Raw genomic sequence first — 20,932 nt, 5'->3', positions numbered from 1 at the left:
AGACCTGAGGGGCCCCACCTCAGCCTTGGCCTTGGAGGCAGCTGTTTGGGGTCACCACCTGGGGAATGGAAAATGGGCTCCTTGACATCAGGAATGCTGTCCGGCTTCCAGATCCGTGCTCTGATGCCCACGTTGGACTGGGGTCACAAAGATTACAGGCACAGCTGAAGTCACATGCAATCACTTGGGGGGAGGTAGGGGCAGACGTGGTGACAGGGCGCCAACATGTCCCGTGATGGGCTGTCATCAACCTGAGGAAGCAGACGCTGCTCCCGGGAGGGGGTCAGGAATCACGGGAGGCTTCGTGGAAAAGCTGGGCCTCTAAGAAAAAATGGACATTCGCTCTGTGGGGGCAGAGGAGGAAAAACAAGGGGTGGAAACTCTCCAAGGCTGGTAAGAGAAAAAGCTGGGAAAGGGGCAGAGGTCCAGGGTCGTCAGAAAAGAAATCGAAGGGCACCGGGTTGGCTCAGTTGGAAGAGTGTGCGACTCTTGATCTTAGGACTGTGGGTTCAAGCCTCATGTTGGGCATAGAGATTCCTTCAAAGTAAAATCTTTTTTAAAAAGCTTTTAGGGGCACCTGGGTGGCTCAGTGAGTTAAGCCTCTTCCTGGGGCTCGGGTCATGGTCTCGGGGTCCTGGGATCGAGCCCCACATTGGGCTCTCTGCTCAACAGGGAGCCTGTTTCCCTTTCTCTGTCTCTGCCTGCCTCCCTGCCTACTTCTGATCCCTGTAATAAATAAATAAAATCTTTTAAAAAAAAAAAGGAAAAGAAAAGAAAAGAGCGAGCCTGGGCCTGGATTCAAATCCCAGCTCTGCTGCTGTGTGACCCTGAACAAGGGACTTCACCTCTCTGAACCTTGGTTTCGGCGTCTGCTGGGATAGTCCTAGCACCTGTCCCCCAGCGGCTGGGAGGACTTGGAAGTGAGTGGGCAGCAAGTGCTTAGGACGGTGGGTGCATAGTAGGTTTTGACCCACCATAGCTCGGATTGAACTTCTGTCCTCTCCGCCTCCTGGAACCCAGCCCTGATGCTCTGACGGGTTGCGCTGTTTCCCTCTCACAGCAGAGCTGGCCTGTACCCGCAGGGACTTTGACCCCCGGGGGGAGAATTGGATCTCAGGTGAGGGAGGTAACTGGGGTGTGGCCCGGTGGCAGGGTGGGTGGGTGGGTGGGGACTGGAGGAGCTGCTCCTTCTCACACTTCTCGGAGGAGGAAAATTAATCATTTGTGAGGTGAGCAAGGCCTCGAAGCCCTTTGCCCCCCCCCCCACCCCGGCTCAGGTTGTGGGGAGGGACAGTTAGGACTGCTGTGGGTCCCCTCCCTGTGGCCCGAGTCACCTGGTGGACGCCTGCCCTCCCCCGCAGGACATCCCCAGCCCCTTCTTTGTCTCTACTGGGGCCCGAGCCGGCCCAGGGGAGTGGGCGCTCCTGTCTGTTAGGAGAAGGGAGGCTCCGGGCCTGGGGATGTCTGTCTGTCTGTCTAGGTGGAACACAGCCTTGGGCCTGAAGCCCTGCCCCAGCCTGAGCCACACTCTGTCTCCAGCCCCACCAGGAACCGAGACAATGGCCTCGAAGCCGGAGAAGAGGGTCGCCTCGTCTGTCTTTATCACGCTGGCCCCCCCGCGGCGAAACATGGCCGTGGCCGAGGAAGTGAAGCGGGCAGCTTGTGAGGCCCGGCCGGGCCGCACTTGGGAAGCCCCTGCTCCTGGGAAGGCGCCCGGGGCTGGCTCAGCAGGGAGGTCCAGCCCCTGGACCCCTCCTGCCAGGGCGGCAGCCACCAGGCCAGCGGTATCCCCTCAGCTCTCCAACGGAGGTAAGAAGGTGAGGGGACCAGGCAGGAGGCTGTGTCAGAGGCCACACGGAGGCGGGGAGGAAGGGACCTGCTCTGGGCTCTTTCAGGCGTCCATTCATTCCTCGGGCACCTACTGTGTGCCAGGCAGACTCAAGCCCACCTGCGCGGGTTTGAACCCTGGCTCTTCTACTTGGCTGTGTGAGGTTGGCAAGCCACATACCCTCTCTGTTCCTCCGTTTCCTAATCTATAAAACAGGCATCACGATAGTACCTTCCTCAAAGGATTAGGGGAATGAATATACATGTTTGGGTCTGTGCCTGTCACGTAGAAAGTGTTAAATAATGTGTTACCCGAGGTTACTCTTCTGGGCCAGAAACTTGGGACGTGAGAAGAAAGACCAGTCTTTCAGCCTACATGAAACTTAAATCTTAGTGGGGAAAACAGATGACCACAAACATAATGTTGGGGAGACACAAGGGCTCTACACGAGCAAAACACGGAGAGGAGGTGGGAGGTACCAATTTTTTTTTTTTTTGAAGATTTTATTTATTTGAGAGAGAAATTGCAAGAGAGAGAAAGCATGAGCAGAGGGTATAGAGGGAGAAGCAAACTCCCACCTGAGCAGGACTCGATCCCAGGATCCTGGGATCATGACCTGAGCTGGAGGCAGATGCTTAACTGACTGAGCCACCCAGGTGCCCCAGGAAGTACCACTCTTTCTGGGACAATTAGAATGGCTTCTCCCAGCAGGTGACATTTCAGCTTAGCTAAGACCTGAATGACAGGATAGAGCTGGCCTATGGGAATAGCAAGTGCAAAGGCCCTGAGGCAGGAACGAATCGTGCACATTGAAGGACCTCAAAGGTGGTTTTATTCTCTCTCGAACTCTGCCATTCACTTGCTGTGTGGTCTTAGGCATGCAGTTGGTTTGCTTGATTTCAACCTCTGGAAGGTGGAAATTTGGTCATGTATATGACGCATCTGTCACAGAATGGATATAGTTCATACGGGGCTGTTCCTTTGCCTTGTGCTCGGCTCTGCTGCCAGGACACCAGAGAGCGTTGGAGACTCCACTCCATGGAGTCTTAGCTGTTGGTTGGGTAGAAACAAGGAAGGAGCACAACCCGGGGGCTTGGGGCAGGGGGATGGCTCTCCTTATAGGACACCAGGTGGAATAAGGAAGCACAGAGACGACAAAGATGAGCCCCTGGAGTTCCCCCAGGGTGTTCTGCTGTCCCCGAGCAAAGTTAGAGTAGCCCCGTGCATCCGTCACCACAGAAACACCCTGAAGACCAATAGGAACTGCCAGTTCCAGGGGCCAGAAAAGGGCAGGAGACAAAGACACTCATGTAACATGCCTCTTCATCTGACACCACCTCGTAAACTGATCTCTCCTTCCTAACCACTCATCCCAAGAACACGGCCTCCTCCAGGAGCTTTCCTATAGAACCAAGACCCCGATGACCAGAATTCACACAGCAGGGTGTGTGATCCAGTGGGAAAAAATGACATCCCTTTTGGGTAGGAGAGGGAGTCCGGAGTCTATAGTGTAGATGCCCCATTGCCAACATTTCCACAACGTATTCATGGGTTGCTGGAATACCAGAAGGTCTTGGGAGTGTGGTAACAAAAGCGGACCTTCCCTGGGAGCGGGGGCACCTCGCTGTGGCTGGTCTGCTGGTCCTCCATTTTGTTTGCCAGTGGGGCGCACGGGCAGAGCTCAGGGAATCTCGGGGTTCAGTCTCACCTGAGTGAGACAAGTTCTAGGCGAGCATCTTGGTCAGGAGTCTGGTCTGACCACAGCACAAAGCGGGCCCTGGGGCCACGCCAGCTGCCGGCTGTCATCTGACACCCCAGCCAGTGCTTGTCTTGGGAATCCACACACGGGTTTGTTTTTTTTTTTTTTTTGGCCCTTGCGTCCTGAGAGAGATCCCCATCTTTCCCTCCCTCCATCCCCACTTCCTTCTAGAAGCCCACATGCACAAAGCCTCACCAGCTCGCATTCAGAAGTCAGTTTTTCTCTTGGCTTCTCTTTGGGAAATCTGCGCTTCCTCCTCCTGCTCCTGCCCAGGGGATCCTGGTTCAGCTGGGGCCCCCTGCACCCTGCCTGCGGGCCTCCCGCTGCTGCTGCCCGGCTGGAGTTCCTGTCCAGGCCCGGACCCAAGACAGGTCCCTGAAGAGGCCTGGGGGCTCCGGCTGCCTTTCCGCGATCCAGTTCCTGACTCACCTTCAGCTCATCTGGAGCAAGGTTCTCACACCGGCCTCGGGAGGGGGCTTGTTCAAACACAGCCGGCTGGCCAGGCCCCACCCTGGGTGCTTCTGATTCAGCAGTGCGGTGCCCCCCCACCCCCCGAGAATATTCATTTTCTTACGCACTTCCAGATAATGCTGATGCTCTGGTCTGGGGACCCTGGTCAGGGAGCTGCTGTTCTAGCCTAAAGGCTTTAAGCAAGTGAAGCTTGGGGAGCAGAAGAAACGTTTTCCAAGTGTGGCCTTTAAACCAGCAGCGGCGTCTTCACCTGGGAGCTTTCAAAAATGTCAATTCCCAGGCACTTCCCCCAAGCCCGCTGAGTCAGGTCCTCTGGGGGTGGGGCCCACCGTCAGCACCAGAGGATTCTGTGGCTTACTCACCGGTCTAGAATAATCCTCCCATCCGGCCCTCAGTCCCTGGGAGAAAGAGGAGGGGGCTCCTTATCTTTGTCGAATGGATGAGAAAGCTCTAAGCCCAGAGAGGTGCCCCAGTGACTCAGCAGCGAATGGGACCAGAGCCCCATTGGGGTTGGGGGGACAGGGCCTGGGCACTTGCGGTCTGCTTTCCAGGGGTGTCTAAGGCAGTCCTACCTTGTGAGGCTTGGCCTACCGTGTGCCCCAGAGACAGGAGGGAGCCGAAGGCTGATTCAGACCAGACTCCCTGTCCTTTCTCCCCAAGGCACTATGTTTTTTTAAAAGATTTTATTTATTTGGCAGAGAGAGACACAGCAAGCGAGGGGACAGAAGCAGGAGGAGTGAGAAAGGGGGAAGCAGGCTCCCCGCCGAGCCAGGAGCTGGATCCCAGGACCTTGGGATCATTGACCTGAGCCCAAGGCAGAGGCTTAATGACGGAGCCATCCAGGCGCCCCTCCCCGGGGCACTATTAACAGCTCTGTTCCCCATCAGGCTTTTCAAGGCCGGCTTCTCTCCTGACCCCCAATCCCCTCCTCCAGGGGAGCTGGGCAGTGCCTCCTTGGAACAGGGGTGGGAGTTACGGCATATAGGGAGCAGGGGTGGGCGTTACGGCATATAGGGAGCTGTTCCTGGACAGAGCAGAGCCTGGGGCTGTGGCCAGAGCTGGGCGATCCTCAGCCCTCCTCCTCCTCCTCCCTCGGTCCTCCCTGGAGCCCCGGATCCAGACCCCTCCGCTTCCGTGAACCTCTGTAGACTGCAGCTTTCCCAGGAAGAATTAAGCTCTTCTGGGGTGCCCGAAGAGGCCTGAGTCTCAGGTGGCTCAGATCAGGATCCCAGGGTCCTGGGATCAAGCCCCGCAGCCCCCCCCCCTCTCTGCACAGCGGGGAGTCTGCGTCTCCCTCTCCCTCTGCCTGCTGCTCCCCCCTGCTTGGGCACGTGCACTCTCTCTCAAATAAATCCTTAAAAAAAAAAAATTAAGCTCTCTTGCACTAACTGAAAATAATGTCATGCAGGGGTGTTTTTCTTATGTATGTACATGTGTTTGCTGTTGGGTGGTTCTTTTTTTTTTTTTTTTTTTAAGATTTTATTTATTTATTTGAGAGATGGAGATCACAAGTAGGCAGAGAGACAGGCAGAGAGAGAGGAGGAAACAGGCTCCCCGATGAGCAGAGAGCCCGATGCGGGGCTCGATCCCAGGACACTGAGATCATGACCTGAGCCAAAGGCAGAGGCTTTAATCCACTGAGCCACCCAGGCGCCCTATTTATTACTTTTAAAAAAAGATTTTATTTATTTATTACTTCGGAGAGAGAAAAAGCACAAACAGGGGGACCTGTTTGCAGAGGGAAAGTAAGCAGAGGGAGAAGCAGACTCTCCTCTAAGCAGGGAGCCTGATATGGGGCCCAGTCCCAGTACCCTGGGATCATGACCCGAGCCAAAGGCAGATGCTTACCTGACTGAGTCACCCAGGCGTCCCTAAAGTCTCTCTTTTTTTTTTTTTTTTAAAGATTTTATTTATTTATTTGACAGAGAACACAAGTAGGCAGAGAGGCAGGCAGAGAGAGAGGAGGAAGCAGGCTCCCTGCTGAGCAGAGAGCCCGATGCGGGACTCGATCCCAGGACCCTGAGATCATGACCTGAGCCGAAGGCAGCGGCCCAACCCACCGAGCCACCCAGGCGCCCGAGTCTCTTAATTCCTGGGAAGTTTCCCCTTTCTTTTTCTCTCACGTGCTGTTGACTTTTTGCAGAAAGTAGGGTCAGTTTCTGTAGAATGTCCCTGGTTTTTCCCTTTGCTCCCACACCCATTCAACTCATCCCCTCTCCCAAATTTATCATTAAGTGGAGTTAATTCCAGAAACCTGATGAGATTGGGTTTGGTTCTTGCTTATGTTTGGGGTTTGTTCTGGTCAGAACATTCCATGGGTGTCCCCTTACCTGTCTACAACCTAACACGAACCTAAAGATCCCTGGTATCTGCCTGGGGTTGATCCGTGGATTCGGGTGGTGACAGTCTGACCCCTTTTCTGGAAAGTTCTCCATCTGCCTTTCACCTGATGCTTTCAACACTCGATAGGCATTACCTGAATCCGTTATTTAACCCAGGTGGTGGCTCCCACACTTGAGCGGCATATCGTCACCGGGAGGGTTTCTCCTGCTGTCGGTAGCTGCACACCCCCACCCCGCGCCTCCCCCCGCAGGTTCCGATTCTCCAAATCCAGGGCAGACGCAGATGGTGCGTTCCTAGACATAGTTCCAGGCACTGTGGCTGCTGAGCCAGGAACCACACTTTGAGAGCCGCAGCCTTAGGAGCTGAGTTTGCTTGTACTTCAACAGGGACCTTCTAGCAAGGATTTGGGGCCCTCGAGTGTCCAGGTAGGGAGGGCTGTTATGGAAGGTTCTGACAGCTTCTGTTTTCTGAGCCCACACCACGTGCCATCTCCCGTGCCAAGTCCTTCCCGTTCTCACGACAGCCCGGGAAGATTGATACCCATGTTTCCACTGAGTAAACAGACCCAGAGAGGTTAAGTGTCTTGCCTAAGGACACACAGCAAGTCAAAAGCAGAGCCCAGGTCTGGGGGGCCCTGGACCTGAGCTCTTGGCCCCCATGTTGTATGGCCTTCTGGGTAAGTGCACACCTTTTCTGTCTGCCTGCAGAGACTCAGACCAACCCTCTCTCCCCTTTTGGTTGCAGGATGTTCTCTCCCTCCTCCTCCCTTGGATGGTGAGGACACACTCCCCGACCTGGACCTCCTCCCTCCTCCACCGCCCTCCCCTGATGAGCAGCTCCCTGCCTCGATGGGAGCATCACTCATTTCAGACTTAGAGCAGCTGCATCTGCCCCCGCCCCCGCCCCCACCTCAGGTATGGGTCCCTCCATCCCTGTGGAGCCCCAGGGTCCCCAGGGAGGGGAAGGGGGACAGAGAGTCTGCGCCTTTCAGGGATTTAAGCTTGGAGGTTGCTCCTGCCTGAGGGTTGTCCCTCTTCAATACTTCTAAGCTGGTAAAAGCTGATCCTGCTTTTCAAGGTCCCTGGAGGACGGGTGCCATACCCTTTGCCCCTTCAGTTACCTCCCTTTCAGCTCTGAGAAGATAATTTTAATCCCCTGCCCTTCATAGAGGCCGTCGTAGTAACGGGCAGGATTCCAGGCCAGGGAAGAGCGATTCCAGAAGATTCTTCAGAAGTGGTTGGAAGTAGCTTTGGGCCCCAGCCACTGCCGTCAGCCTTCCAGCGGAGCGACATTTGGTCGTTTGCCTCTCTGTGCCTCAGTTTCCTCCTCTGTAGAGCGGGGCTAATTGTGCTTGATGCCATCAGAGGAGGAGCAGAGCTGAGAGGGCTGTGTGGGGTCCCCACTGGGTGACAGCTCCCCTGCCCTCCCCTTGTCGCCCCACAGTCCCTGACCGAGGCACCTCCGCCCCAGCCTCAGCCCGGTCTCGCCAGGCCTGCGGAGGACGAGCTGCCGCCTCCCCCAGAAGAAACAGTCGGCTTCCACGAGAGGGAGGCGTCCACAGGTACGGGCTCGGGGCTGGAAGACTTCTGGGTGGTCCCCAGGAGCCCTCACTGGACACGCAGGAGCTTCCGAGCCAGAACTAGAAAAGCGGGGCCCCTGGCGTCTGTCCCACTCACGGTTCCGCCACACGCCTCATTCCTGTACATCAGTTTTATGTTTATTACCTTAATCTTTTTCCTTTGTAACTGAAATCCATTTTATGCTATTTTAAAAATATTTTTATATTTTATTTATTTGAGAGAGAGAGGGGAGGGGAGGGGCAGAGGGCAAGAATCTCAAGCAGACTCCTCCCCGAGTGCCGAGCCAGATGCAGGGCTCAGTCTCACGACCCTGAGATCATGATCTGAGCCTAAGTCGGGAGTCGGACGCTCCACTGACTGCGCCCCCCAGGCGCCCCGAACTGAAGCCCATTTAAATATCGATCAGCAAAATGTGCTATGATAGCAAAATGCCTTGGATTTTTTCACTGTTTAATTTTTTTTTAAGATTTTATTTGTCAGAGAGAGAGGGATCACAAGTAGGCAGAGAGGCAGGCAGAGAGAGAGGAGGAAGCAGGCTCCCTGCTGAGCAGAGAGCCCGATTCAGGACTCGATCCCAGGACCCTGAGATCATCACCTGAGTGGAAGGCAGAGGCTTAACCCACTGAGCCACCCAGGTGCCCCTCACTGTTTAATTTTTTGAACACATAGTGTTCTTGCATAGACAAGATAAAAAGAACAGAAAGACATACAGTGTAAAGTCTCTCCTTTGAGTCATCTGTGTGTCTCCCGCTTTCCTGTCAGATGGGCAGCCTCTTTAACATCTCCCGTATCCTTCCAGAGACATCTGATGCATATGCAAGCTGTGTCTGGGCTGCTCCCCGGCCCAGCCCATTTTTCCACAAACTGGAGCGAACTCTCAGCTGTTCTGCACTTTGCTTTCTTTCCTTCAAACACCTTAGGGCTCACACCACACCCGAACATAACGTGGCTCCTTTTTCACAGCTGTATAGTATTCCACTGGGGCCCTGCTGTATATGTGTAGCCAGCTGCCTGTGGACGGACACTTAGGTGGTTTCTTGCTCTAACAAGTAAGACTGAGACGAACTGTCTTTCACATGGGTCATTTTGCCTGCGTGCGAGTTTGTGAGAGAAATTTCTAGAAGAGAAAATACCAAGGCCAACGGGTACATGCGTTTGGTCCTCCCGATCTGCACCGCGCCCCCCAGCAGTGTCTGAAGGCATGACCCCCGCAGCCTCCCCAGGCCCGTGTCTTAGCCATCTACTTAGCAGCTGCTAAGTGCTTACCAGGCACCAAAAGCCTTCTGTACTCCACGGTTATGATCTAATTCTCTGGCTTCTTCTAGTCTTATGGTTTCAATTGTCATACTTAGATCTTTGATACATTTGGAATTATCTGGGCATAAAGGTGTCACCATGGAGCCTCCTTTAATTTTTTTTTTTTTTTTAAGATTTTATTTACTTACTTGACAGAGAGATCACAAGTAGTCAGAGAGGCAGGCAGGGAGAGAGGAAGGGAAGCAGGCTCCCTGCTGAGCAGAGAGCCCAATGCAGGACTCGATTCCAGGACCCTGAGATCATGACCTGAGCCGAAAGCAGCGGCTTAACCCACCGAGCCACCCAGGCACCACCTCCTTTAAATTTTTACAGATGGTAACCCATGCGTCCTGATGCTGTGTCCTTTAATTTTGGCTTTTTTTTTTTTTTTTTTAAAGATTTTATTTTTAAGTAATTTCTACAGCCAACAGGGGGCTCAAACCCACAACGCTGAGATCAAGAGTTGCACACTCCAATGACTGAGCCAGGCGGGCGCCCGTCCCCGATTTAGGCTTTCAGGGGCTTTTCACATTCCTTTTTATTGCTCCTAAAATGAGGCCACACTCCCAACCCCCACCTCCCCACACCCCCCCCACCCCCTACCCCCGCCCTGGGGCTCGAGGCAGAGACCTAGCACTTTAGGCTTGTCCTGGGCGGTGCCTGGGTGCAGTTCTCCCAGGCCGGGTGACTGACAACTGGTGTCTCCTCCACCCCAGATGTCTGTGCCTTCTGCCACAAGGCCGTGTCCCCCCGAGAGCTGGCCGTGGAAGCCATGAAGAGGCAATACCATGCCCGGTGCTTCACGTGCCGCACCTGCCGCCGCCAGCTGGCCGGGCAGAGCTTCTACCAGAAGGACGGGCGGCCCCTCTGCGAACCCTGCTACCAGGTAACCTCCCACTGCGGGTGGCCTCCAGGCACCAGACACCGTGCTGTGCCCTTGGAAGGTATCCCATTATTTCGTTCCCCACAGTAATCCTGGGAGGCAGGCCCAGGGACCCATTTCACAGATGAGGACATTGAGGGTCAGCGAGGGGAAGGAGCTCAGCCAAGGTGTATTAGTTTTCTGTGGCTGCTGTGGTAAATCCCCACAAACTTGATGACCTCACACAGCACCCATTTATCCTACGGTTCCGGAGGTTGGAAGTCTGTGGGCAGATCTGCACCCCCTCTGGAGGCTCTAGGGGAGAATCTGTGTCCTTACCTTTTCCAGCTTCTGTAGCTGCGTCCTTTGTGTCCCTTGGTTCCTTCATCCACCTTCAAAGTCAGCACAGTGGCGTCTTGCTTTGGTGTCCTACTTCTTCCTCTCTGTCAGTTCTCCCGCTGCCTCCCTCTTACGGGGACACTGGGGATGGCACTTCGAGCCCACTCAGGATCCTCTCCCCATGTCCAGACGCTGAACTCAACCATATCTGCAGGCCCTTTGGCCATTAGAGCCCGTAGTCATGGGTTCCAGGGATTAGGACCTGCATGTCCTGGGGGCACGGACGCAGCCTGTCACACACGTCACACTCTGGAAGGTGGTGGACGGTGGGGAGCGGGGCTTCTCCCACTGTGCCGCCCAGTTCTGGAGCCCGTGCTCTTGCCTCTCTTGCCTGAAACTACAGGTTTGAGTGCACAGAGGAACCTGTGTCACCTCCGAGTACCAGAGGCCATCTGGGAGAGCTGGTTTGGTTGCCACGCTGTTAGGATTGCAACCTTCTGATGGCGTGTGGTGCGCAGCCCACTCAGACGTGTCTCCTGGCTGTGTGCGGGTCGACCTCCCCTTGGTCTCATGAGTCGATAGCACCTGGGGGTCTGTGTTTTTAACAGGTCTCTCGGGTGATTCTGATACACACACTGCAATTTGAAAACGAATGATTCCAAGTGTTAGAATATTTGGAGGACTAGCTAGTAAACTCCAGACAATCTGGTGACCGTTTGAAGACATCACCAAAGTCAGGAGGCACCGTGGGAGCAGCAAGGAGCCAGGCCATCCGCACCCCATCCCTCTGGCCCCCTCAAATGACAGGGGGAGATAACCTTATCCTCTTCTCTGCTCACAGCCAGGCACGGGTGGGGCACTGAGGGGAAACAGGGGCGAGGGTGTACTGACAGCTGGAAACAGCAGGAGGAAGACTCTAGGCAGTGTTCTAGGGAGGGAAGGGCTGCCCCCAGGACAAGGAGAGAGGGGGTTCCCACCAAGGGGGAGCAGAGACCAACACACCTTTCTGTCGGGATGAAATCAGGTTAAATGAACAGGAGCCCAGCTAGGAAGGGAGGGGACCGGTCTGGAAGAGAAGGTGGGCAGGCTGGAAGGTCTTTGCTCTGGGTCAGTAATCTCTCTCTCTCTCTCTCTCTCTCTCCCCGCTCCTTCCCTTCCTTCTCCCACCTTCCCATTCCCCTTTTCACCCCCCCCCCATCCTCCTCATTCCAGAAGGGATCTGAGGAGCTTATAAGAATGCACAAATACCTATAGCAAATAATGTTGTACATTTAAAAATTTGCTGAGTATAGATCTCATGTTAAGTGTTCTTACCATAATGAAATTTCAGAGATAGATAAATCAGAAGAGAGGAAAATCAAAGTAGAACAGGGGATGAAGCCAGAGGGAAACTTAGTACCCCAAAATATATGACTAAAAGACCCCTATAGTCATTCCTTAAAGTGGGACACAGAATTTGACTCTGAGCTTCCCAGTGGCCAAATGGAAAAGGGAAAGAATTTTGAAATTTATTGTCTATAAGATCAAAAGCACACCAGTTCTTCCTGGAATTCCGTTTCCTGACTGTGAGGTTTAAGAGAAATTTCCCCCATGGGTCCTAGTGGACACTGGCCATAAGCAGGTCCTAGTAATGAAAAATACAGTAATAGCTCCTTGGCAGGATTCCTCACTGTAGGCCCAGGACAGAATGCTAAGCTTGATTCACTTTAACCAATGGTAGAGGTTTTTTTGGGGCGGTGGTTACGGGCCAGTTGCATGAGCGGGAGCCCTTCTCTCTAGCCCTGTGCTTCTAGGCCCCTGTGGGTTGCCAGCTAGAAACCCCTTGCTGCTTGGAGCGGGCACAGCCATGGGATGGCTCTGAGGCAGTGTCCCTCTGTCCCAGGACACCCTGGAGAAGTGTGGCAAGTGTGGCGAGGTGGTCCAGGAGCATATCATCAGAGCCCTGGGCCGGGCCTTCCATCCTGCCTGTTTCACGTGCGTTACCTGTGCCCGGTGCATCGGGGACGAGAGCTTTGCCCTGGACAACCAGGATGAAGTGTACTGCCTGGACGACTTCTATAGGTATGAGAGGGGGTCTGCGTGCTGGGTAGGACTCAGCCAGAACAGAGGAGCCTGGCCCAAGCTCTAGGGGCTGGCGCAGAGCATTCCTGCAATCTCTGGGCTCACAGAAACCTGTCTGCCTGGTCCACACACCCTATATTTGACCACACACCTGCTTCTAGCTGAAACCCCACGTACCTGCACTGTGGCAGGCACTTCACGTGAGTTAAGCCCTTTAATCCCCAAGCCTGGCCTGTCAAGCAAGTACTATTAAGCATTCTCTTTTACCAAATGTGGAAACTGAGGCAGGCAGCAGACAAACCTCTGGCAGGTATGGAAGTTCCGATTCAAGCTCTGAGGCTGCAGAGGCTCCCTTCGGAGCTAGAGCCTTATGAAGCCATAGCCCGAAGCTAGGACCCATGTCTGGCTAAGTCCCTACACTGGGGTTGTGCACTGCCCAAGGGGAGAGACAGCTGTGTCTGTTCAAAAGACAGGTAAAAAGAAGAAGCGTTGACCCACAGTACCAGATAAACGAAAGGGGGGGTCAGCCCCACTGAACACACATGAGATTTCTTGCCTTTCTAAAATTCAAAAGTTCCCCAGTCACTTCCTTGCCTCGAGCTAATTATACCCTGGGAAGACGGGTCTAATTACACCAGTCTCTCCATCCGCTCCTGCCAGGAAGAAAGAGGCTTTGTGGCTGTGGCTGCAGGTGCATTCACATGGCGACGCGTCCAAAATAGCTCCGGGAGCCGAACTAGTGCCACCCCGGCTCCCACAGCTAATTTCTGCGGTCCTGGCCAGAGTGCCTAAAGTGTGGGTTCCCTTCCCTCTAGGAAATTCGCCCCTGTGTGCAGCATCTGTGAGAACCCCATCATCCCTCGGGACGGGAAGGATGCCTTCAAAATCGAGTGCATGGGGAGGAACTTCCATGAAAACTGCTACAGGTGTGAGGTGAGTGGGGTGGTCAGGAGTCAGGATCACGCTGCCGGTGGCCCCCTGCCGCCCCCAACCCAGCCCTGCCGAGAACCCATGGGATGCCAACACTGTGCTGGGTGCCGGGACATGGGGACAAGTTGGGGTAGGGGCTCAGCTGCCAAGTGCTCACCACCCAGTAGCAGAGACAGATAAGAATGGAGATCATTAGAAGCAGTCTATTAATCAGAGCTCTGAATTAATGATAAAAACCAAGCTCAGGGCCCCTGGGTGGCTCAGTGGGTTAAAGCCTCTGCCTTTGGCTCAGGTCATGATCTCAGGGTCCTGGGATCAAGCCCCAAGTTGGGCTCTCTGCTCAGCGGGGAGCCTTCTTCCTCCTCTCTCTCTGCCTGCCTCTCTGCCTACTTGTGATCTCTCACTCTCTGTCAAATAAATAAATAAAATCTTTAAAAAAAAAAAAAGCTCATCCTGCTTTCCTCAAGAAAGGGAATCTCATTGATGAGATCATCAGGGCATCTCTCCGTCTCTCAGTTCTGCCCATTTTGTATGTTCGCTTCATTTTCTCTTCCTGGGGGCTAGCTCCTCTATGAGGAGAGGGATACAGGCGGGGTCGTCCTTCCAACCTTGAAACCCCATCAAGGAAACTGGTCCAGTCTCAAGAAGGCCTCTGACTGGCCCAGCGTGGGTCACATGAGCCAATCTGAGCCAATCACTGGCCGGCGGGCTATGATGGACAATCCCTGAGGCCAAGGAAGCAGGTCCCCAGGACACAGAGGAGGAGTTGCTACAAGCCTCCGAAAGAAGAAGGGGATGCGCAGAGTGTAGGGAAGCGAAGATCGGAAAAAGCTGCCCAGCATAGGGCACCCCCCCATCCCCCATCCCTCCCCCCACCCCCAGCAGCTTCCCCTGCTTGCTTCAAAGCTCTGCTGTCACCGTCTTGAAATTCTTCCTCTTCGAACAAGGGGCGCTACTTTGCCCTTTGCTCTGGGCTCTGCAATTATGTAGTCAGTCCTTCTAGGGAGATTCCGAGTCCTTCCCTGCCTCTTCCTCTGTCACCCCCATGCTGCTGATGTGTCTTCTCTGGTGATGGTGACAAAGGTAGCAACCCTTTTTTTTTTTTTTTTTTTTTAAGATTTTTATTTATTTGGGGCGCCTGGGTGGCTCAGTGGGTTGGGCCGCTGCCTTCGGCTCAGGTCATGATCCCAGGGTCCTGGGATCGAGTCCCACATCGGGCTCTTTGCCTGCTTCTTCCTCTCTCTCTTTCAGCCTGCCTCTCTGCCTACTTGTGATCTCTGTCTGTCAAATAAATAAATAAAATCTTTAAAAAAAAAAAAATTAAAAAAAAAAAAAAAAGATTTTTATTTATTTGATAGAGACCCAGCAAGAGAGAGAACACAAGCAGGGGGAGTGGGAGAGGGAGAAGCAGGCTTCCCACTGAGCAGGAGCCCAATGTGCGGCTCGATCCCAGGACCCCAATGTGGGGCTCGATCCCAGGACCCCGGCATCATGACCTGAGCCAAAGGCAGACACTTAACGACGGAGCCACCCAGGTTCCCCAATGTAGCAACTTTTATGGTGCCACCTAAGTGGGGTGTCCCAGAGGACATCTCTTAGCCAGCCAGTGAGTAACTCCAAACATTTACCTTACTTTGCCGTATTTAAACAGATGCATGGAGCCAAGAGGCTGTTTGTGCTCAAGTGACAAGGAGGCTTGGTGGAGAAGTTGACACATGGCTCCGTATTATGTTGTGCGTTGGTTGTGGTTCAAGGTCCAGCTGATAATACATCTTGCCAGAACAATGATGTCATTTAAGTGCTGTTATCACCACCCTAGCCCTCATTAGGCCCCATAGCGATTAGCTTTTCCCTGAGCCTGGCTGGTGAGCACACAAACCCTCCCTGCGTCCTCGTGGTCGGCTTGGCGAAGGCAGCTGTAAGCATCACCCAGGCTGCTGCTCTAAGTCCGGGCTCCGGCTCTAGCAGTTACATTTTAGAGGGGAAGGCTTGAAACACCATGGCCCGGAACTGATCCGGGGTGCTGTTTCCCCAGGCAGAGAAATGGGCTCCAAGGTGCCATCTCAGATGAGGAACAATGAGGGAAAAAAACTGAGCCTGAAAAAAGTGACTCCAACTCTGGTCCGTTAGACCTAGTTCTAGCCAGCTCTGGGCCACCCCACAGCTCCCTCACAGACTGTGACTCCGTCATAGATGAGGGGTTTTCTCCCTTGATTCTAATTTAGGAGAGGTCACATGTGCCCTTTTGGGACCTGAGGTTTGGCACTTGATACTGGGAATGCCGAGCAAGTAGCCTCTAGGAAGAGTATGGATCCCGTGACCTTGCACGACTTGAGATGCAGTTGCAGGGAACAGACACACGAGGGCGCCCTTCTCCTCTGGCTGTGCTGGGTTAGGATGGCCGCTGGGACCCCAAAGTTGTCTCTGTGGGGACCAGCGTCTCTGGCCCGAGCCTTGCAGCTTCCAGAGGTTGCCAGCTGAGCCCTGATTCAGGTCGGACATTCAGTCGTTCCCATTGTTGCGCTCCAGCGTGTGTCCAGGGGAGGCCCCCAGTGAGGTGTGGGCAAAACGGTTAAGTGGGCAAATTTCAGGCCCCGAATCCCCAACCTCCTTGGTCCGAAATCCTTTGGAGATTTGAAAAACTGGAGGTCTGTGCCAGTGTTGAAGCTGTGCAGACGGGGGAGCAAGAAAAAAGATGCCTGGACTCGGGCTAGAGACCTGTCCTGTCCCAGTCTGGAACCAGCTGCCCGGCCTGTCGTTCCCCAGACCTCAGTTTCCCCAGCTGTGAAGTGATGGGACGAGACTCGACTCAGTAATTCACGCAGCAGACGGTTATCGTGGGCTCGTGGGTGTACCAGAGTCTGGCCTAGGCGGGATCTAGCAGGAAATGGGGTCACTGCCTCTCAGAGCTTGTGTTCTAAAAGGGCTGCTGCTGGGTGATCACTAAGGCCCTTCTAGCTCTTCCTGAGATCCCTCAGTGTCCGTGACCCTCGGTGTCCTCAGTTCTCCCCTTGGCTGACTCCGCCCTCATCACTCACACCTCCGTGTGGATGGAAGCCCCCATGGGCCTCGTCTTCCCTGCCCAAGCCCGGGCCCAGGTGTGTCGGGAGGATGGAAATGAGGGGCCTCGCTCCCGGCCCTCTGGAAGTACATTTGTCACTTAATTTTATCAGCAAACGCGGGTGGGGGGCGGTCCGCCCCGTGCAGGCTCCGGGCCGCTTGCTCGGGTCTGGGGTCCATCCGCTCGTGCCTTGTTTCCCACAGGACTGCAGGATCCTCCTGTCCGTGGAGCCCACGGACCAAGGCTGCTACCCGCTGAACAACCGCCTCTTCTGTAAGCCGTGCCACGTGAAGCGGAGCGCCGCGGGGTGCTGCTGAGGGCACCCGCCGGGGCGGGAGGGCCTCTCCTGACTCAGTTTGCCTTTCTGACCCACGCTTGCACACTCTCCTTCTGAGCCAGGACGGGGACCGGCCTGCAGCTCTGCCCGCTTCGTCGGGGACATGGGGGCTGAACCACCCCAGGCTGAGCCCCCTCCCCGCTCAGAAGTGGGCGGTTGGCAGACGGACGGTGCTTCTCAGACTTTCCACTCCTCCTCTAGCCTCTGGACTCTGGAAGGCTTCCATAGCCCACGGCTCCCATCTCCGAGGCTCTCGCCCCTCTCAAGCACTGGCCTTGACCCCCACTTCCATGGGTGAGTCGGCATGAGTTCTCTAGATGCCACACCGTGTCCCTAGCAATGACACTTTAGCTGTCCCCGTAGGGGATACTAAGACCAGCCCTGGCTTGCAGGACTGAGCTATTTGGGTAAACCTCCAGGGTCCCTTAAAAAGCCCCCCCCCCTTTTTTTTAAACAAATTTGAGATTTAAACAGTGAGAAACATTCTTTGGACTTGGGGCGAGGTAGGGATCTTGGTAGGAAAAATCTCATAACTGTACAAGAATGTGGCCTAGCGGGAGCAGCCTTGGACCTCTCACCTGGAGGACATGTCATGCTGACATGGGGACCAGGTATGAACCTGAACTGCCCAGCAGGGGCGGGTGGAGAGGGTGGTGTAGGCTGACATACCAGGGACGCCGGCCACCCCTCTGCCCTGCCTTCGGGCGCACCTCCTGGTGCCACAGTGATTCGCCATTAAGTGCCGGTTGTATGCTGGGACCAGGGTCCAGAAGCTCTGAGTGTCCTTCCAACAGCCTTGACCGGGGCTGTGTACGCAACCCCCCACGCATGCGCACACTCTTACGGGACAGGACTGGGTTGTCCCTTCTGCCTCCCTGTTTATCCCCCGTTGTGTCCCACTCGGACCCTCCAACCCAGGCTGCCCTGTGACCACTGCTTCCGCAAGGCCGTACCTAGAAGATTCTTCTTTTTAAGGAAAATCACTTTTGATGCTTTGTAACTTCTGAGACGTCTTGTAGGGCATGAACAAATGAACTTTCCTCCCTGGAGTGCTCGGGGTGCACCACGCTCTCCTCTGGGGATGCCCTGGGCTCCGAGTACTGGGAGGGTCTCCTTCTGGAGCCCCTTAGGGGCCTCAGAATGGAGCCCAGCTTCTGGCTCAAAGCTTGGAGAGTGAGACCCAACCTCTGGGCGTTCACATACCATTTCCACAATTCTTGTAACCAAGAACCTCCTGTTCCCTTCTTCCTTAATATTTTCTTGGACTCAACATATTTTTTTCTTTTACTTATTTCAAACTTTAGTCTCATGCTAAGCAATATATCCTGCCGTCACATCTTATGTGCTAGTTATGTTTTTTCCTATTACACGTGAAAATAAACGCGTACCTATTCAAAGTCTGTCTGTGTTCCAACTAAGATCTCTAGAGAAATGCCGGCCTTCGGCAGTAGCTGGAGAAATGTGGGTTGGGTGTCTGCTCACTGTGGTACGAGTGTCCAGACGGCGCCTGTTCCTTGTTCCCCCAAACGGGGGCTCAGCTCAGCAGATGGAGGGACTCGTGTCCCTCTCCCTGCCCAGTGACGAAGACTTGCCTGCAGCAGCCGACCCCCGGCATGCTGGTGCACCGTTCCCAGACACAGGCTACCAGCAGCAAGAGTGGCTGCAGGGTGCCCAGAGCGGGGCCTCTGTTTTGGGGGGCCCTCCAGGGCCGGCAGATCCTTTCACAGAGTCAACATCTGCCCTCGGGTTGTGCTGTCTGCACACGAACAGAATGTCCCCCTCCACCCTCGCAGGGACAGCCTGGCTCGCTTGGTGAGCGTAGCTCTGGAGAGAAGGGTGCGTGGAGCAGTGGCCTTGGGGGTGCTCAGACCTGGCTCTAGTCCACTCTTAACAGTGTGGACAAGTGATCAGTCCTGAGCCTTGATTTTCCTCATTGGTAAAATGGGAATAATGCTGACCTCTATCACAGAGGGTTGCTGTGACCAAAAGAAAGGAGTATCAGGTTGGTGAGGATTCACTCCCAGGGCTGGCCGGCAGCTCTTAGCATTCATCACTGGCCCTGTGACGCCCATCAGAGACTGCTGGGGACATGCCTGCAGTGACAGACCTGGGTGTCCCATGCTTGCTGAGGCGCAGGCGGCCACATGGCGCAGGGAACCTCGGGGCGTCTCCCTACGTGGGCGTTAGTGGGGACTCCCAGGACTCCAGGATTCTGGCTGGTATTGAGGGATTTGGGGGAGGATTTAGGGAGGTGAGGGTTTGGTCCTGTGTGCTGTAAGAAGCAGGGAGACCGACTGAGAGGCGTGATGCATTTGTTTCCAGCAGGCTTGGTAGGCGACAGTGGCTTACGGCAGAGGATGCTGGCCAGTTTTGCAGGTGGCCCGGAGTCACTCAGCCCTGCTGGTCCCCAGCTGCCAGGGGCCACTTTGCTCTCTTAATCACCACACTCAGTTTAGTTTGGCTTTTCCTATCATGGATACGTAACCATGCGCTGGGATTCCTGTGTTCCAGTCTGTTTCTGGCTGGTTGTGTTTGGAGGGATGGTATCTGGATGAAATTCTGGGGATGCTTTTGTCTTCCAGACTGCATGTGTAGGAATCATTCCATAAGGGGACAGACTTCTGGGGAGCATTCTGCAATGGGAAATGAGCCCGTCACAAAACCCCAAATACTCTGACTGCCCTTCTGTGAGGTACTTGGCATAGCCCAAATCACAAGGACAGAAAGTAGAAAGGTGGTTGGGTAGGGCTGGAGGGAGGGGGAAATGGAGACTCGTTTGGTGAGTACAAGCTTTCAGTTTGCAAGACAGCATGTTCTGGAAATGACTGGAGGAAGTGCTTTAAAAAAGCCACTGGGGGTGCCTGGGTGGCTCAGTTGATAAGCATCTGCCTTCAGCTCAGGTCATGATCAGGCTCCCTGCTCAGCGGGAAGCCTGCTTCTCCCTCTCCCACTCCCCCTGCTTGTGTTCCCTCTCTAGCTCTCGCTCTATCAAATAAATAAATAGAATCTTTTTTAAAATAACCATGAAAAAGCCCCTGAACTGGACACACTTTCAAATGATTTGGATTCATTTAATGTTATGTATATTTTACAATTAAATATCTACATAAGTATATTTAATGCTCAGAGATGGGGAGAGGGGCTGACAAAGGGATAAAAAGATGTAGGAGTCCTGAGAGACCATCCTCCCGATGGGGGTGCCCAGGAGGCCTGGCGGTAGCTTTCTGCAAACCCAGTGGGATCTGCCACTCAGCCACGGGGACGTCCTGAGAGCAGGGCCCAGCCACTAGAGGGCAGCATGGGCTAGTGAACTGGAGCACCAGTTCACCCTAACGGGGTCCTCAGCCTCAGCCTCTCCAGACGCAAGATGGGAATAACCCCTGCCTACCAGTGCGGAGAAGAGGAGAAAAATGATTTGGGCAAGTAGGGAGTGAGCCACAGGGCTGTGGAATTACTGCACAGCCTCTTGGAGGGAGACCCACGTTGGAAGACAGTTCTTCTGCCCAAACTCACACCTGCAAGGAGGGAGAATCCCACCTGGGAGCTCGCGCTGCCACCCCTCCAAGTCGATGCCTGGGAGTCTGGACTCAGGAGCCTGATGTGGGACTCGATCCCAGGATCCCAGGATCATGACCTGAGCCAAAGGCACACGCTTCACTGACTGAGCCACCCAGAGGATCCTGAGCGCGCAGCTCTGGATCTCAAGGTCCTGAGTTCAAGCCCCATTTTGGGTGTGGAGCGTCTCAGCTCACAGACAAGGAAGCTGCATAGCAGAGAGGCGTGTAACTGCCCCGGGCTACACCGCAGAGTCAGTGCCAAACCAGGTCCAGCGTAAACCACAGGCCCACAGAAACTGCAGACCCACATCACAAACACCCACCGTCTAGAATGTTCCAGAACCCATGATGTAACACAGATGCCAAAATCCAGCTGAAAAATTTGTATGTCAGCTATACGTAAACAAACCAACCCATAAACGTCTGGGGCCCCTCACCTCTTAGGCTCCAAGCCTGTCCCATGCAAGTGAGAAGCGACGTCCCCAGCTCATTCAGAAAGGACCTGCAT

General features: G+C 54.4%; 1 protein-coding gene and 1 long non-coding RNA gene across 6 annotated transcripts in view; one reads left to right on the top strand and one right to left on the bottom strand.

Annotated features, from left to right (window-relative positions):
* FBLIM1 (filamin binding LIM protein 1) overlaps positions 1-18,265 on the top strand; it is a 23,113-nt gene extending 4,848 nt beyond the window's left edge. For 2 of the 5 annotated variants that reach the window (XM_032360642.1, XM_032360640.1), the window contains 8 exons: positions 1,061-1,117; positions 1,540-1,809; positions 7,146-7,315; positions 7,845-7,962; positions 9,994-10,163; positions 12,361-12,539; positions 13,355-13,472; positions 16,734-18,265. In XM_032360642.1, the coding sequence (XP_032216533.1) occupies positions 1,560-1,809; positions 7,146-7,315; positions 7,845-7,962; positions 9,994-10,163; positions 12,361-12,539; positions 13,355-13,472; positions 16,734-16,847 (1,119 nt within the window). In that variant the 5' untranslated portion in view covers positions 1,061-1,117; positions 1,540-1,559 and the 3' untranslated portion in view covers positions 16,848-18,265. The remainder of the gene's footprint in view (positions 1-1,060; positions 1,118-1,539; positions 1,810-7,145; positions 7,316-7,844; positions 7,963-9,993; positions 10,164-12,360; positions 12,540-13,354; positions 13,473-16,733) is intronic. The other 3 variants (XM_032360643.1, XM_032360641.1, XM_032360644.1) reach the window with 2 other exon arrangements.
* Positions 17,320-20,932, bottom strand: LOC116600574. Its single transcript, XR_004289713.1, has 2 exons — positions 20,862-20,932; positions 17,320-19,500 (listed from the first exon to the last, which is right to left on the bottom strand). It is a non-coding gene; the product is annotated as an uncharacterized LOC116600574 (long non-coding RNA).

Source organism: Mustela erminea, chromosome 10, assembly GCF_009829155.1.
Source record: "Mustela erminea isolate mMusErm1 chromosome 10, mMusErm1.Pri, whole genome shotgun sequence".
NCBI lineage: Eukaryota > Metazoa > Chordata > Mammalia > Carnivora > Mustelidae > Mustela > Mustela erminea.
The sequence above is the reverse complement of the archived record's forward strand: the minus strand, read 5'-3'. Positions and strand labels throughout refer to the sequence as shown.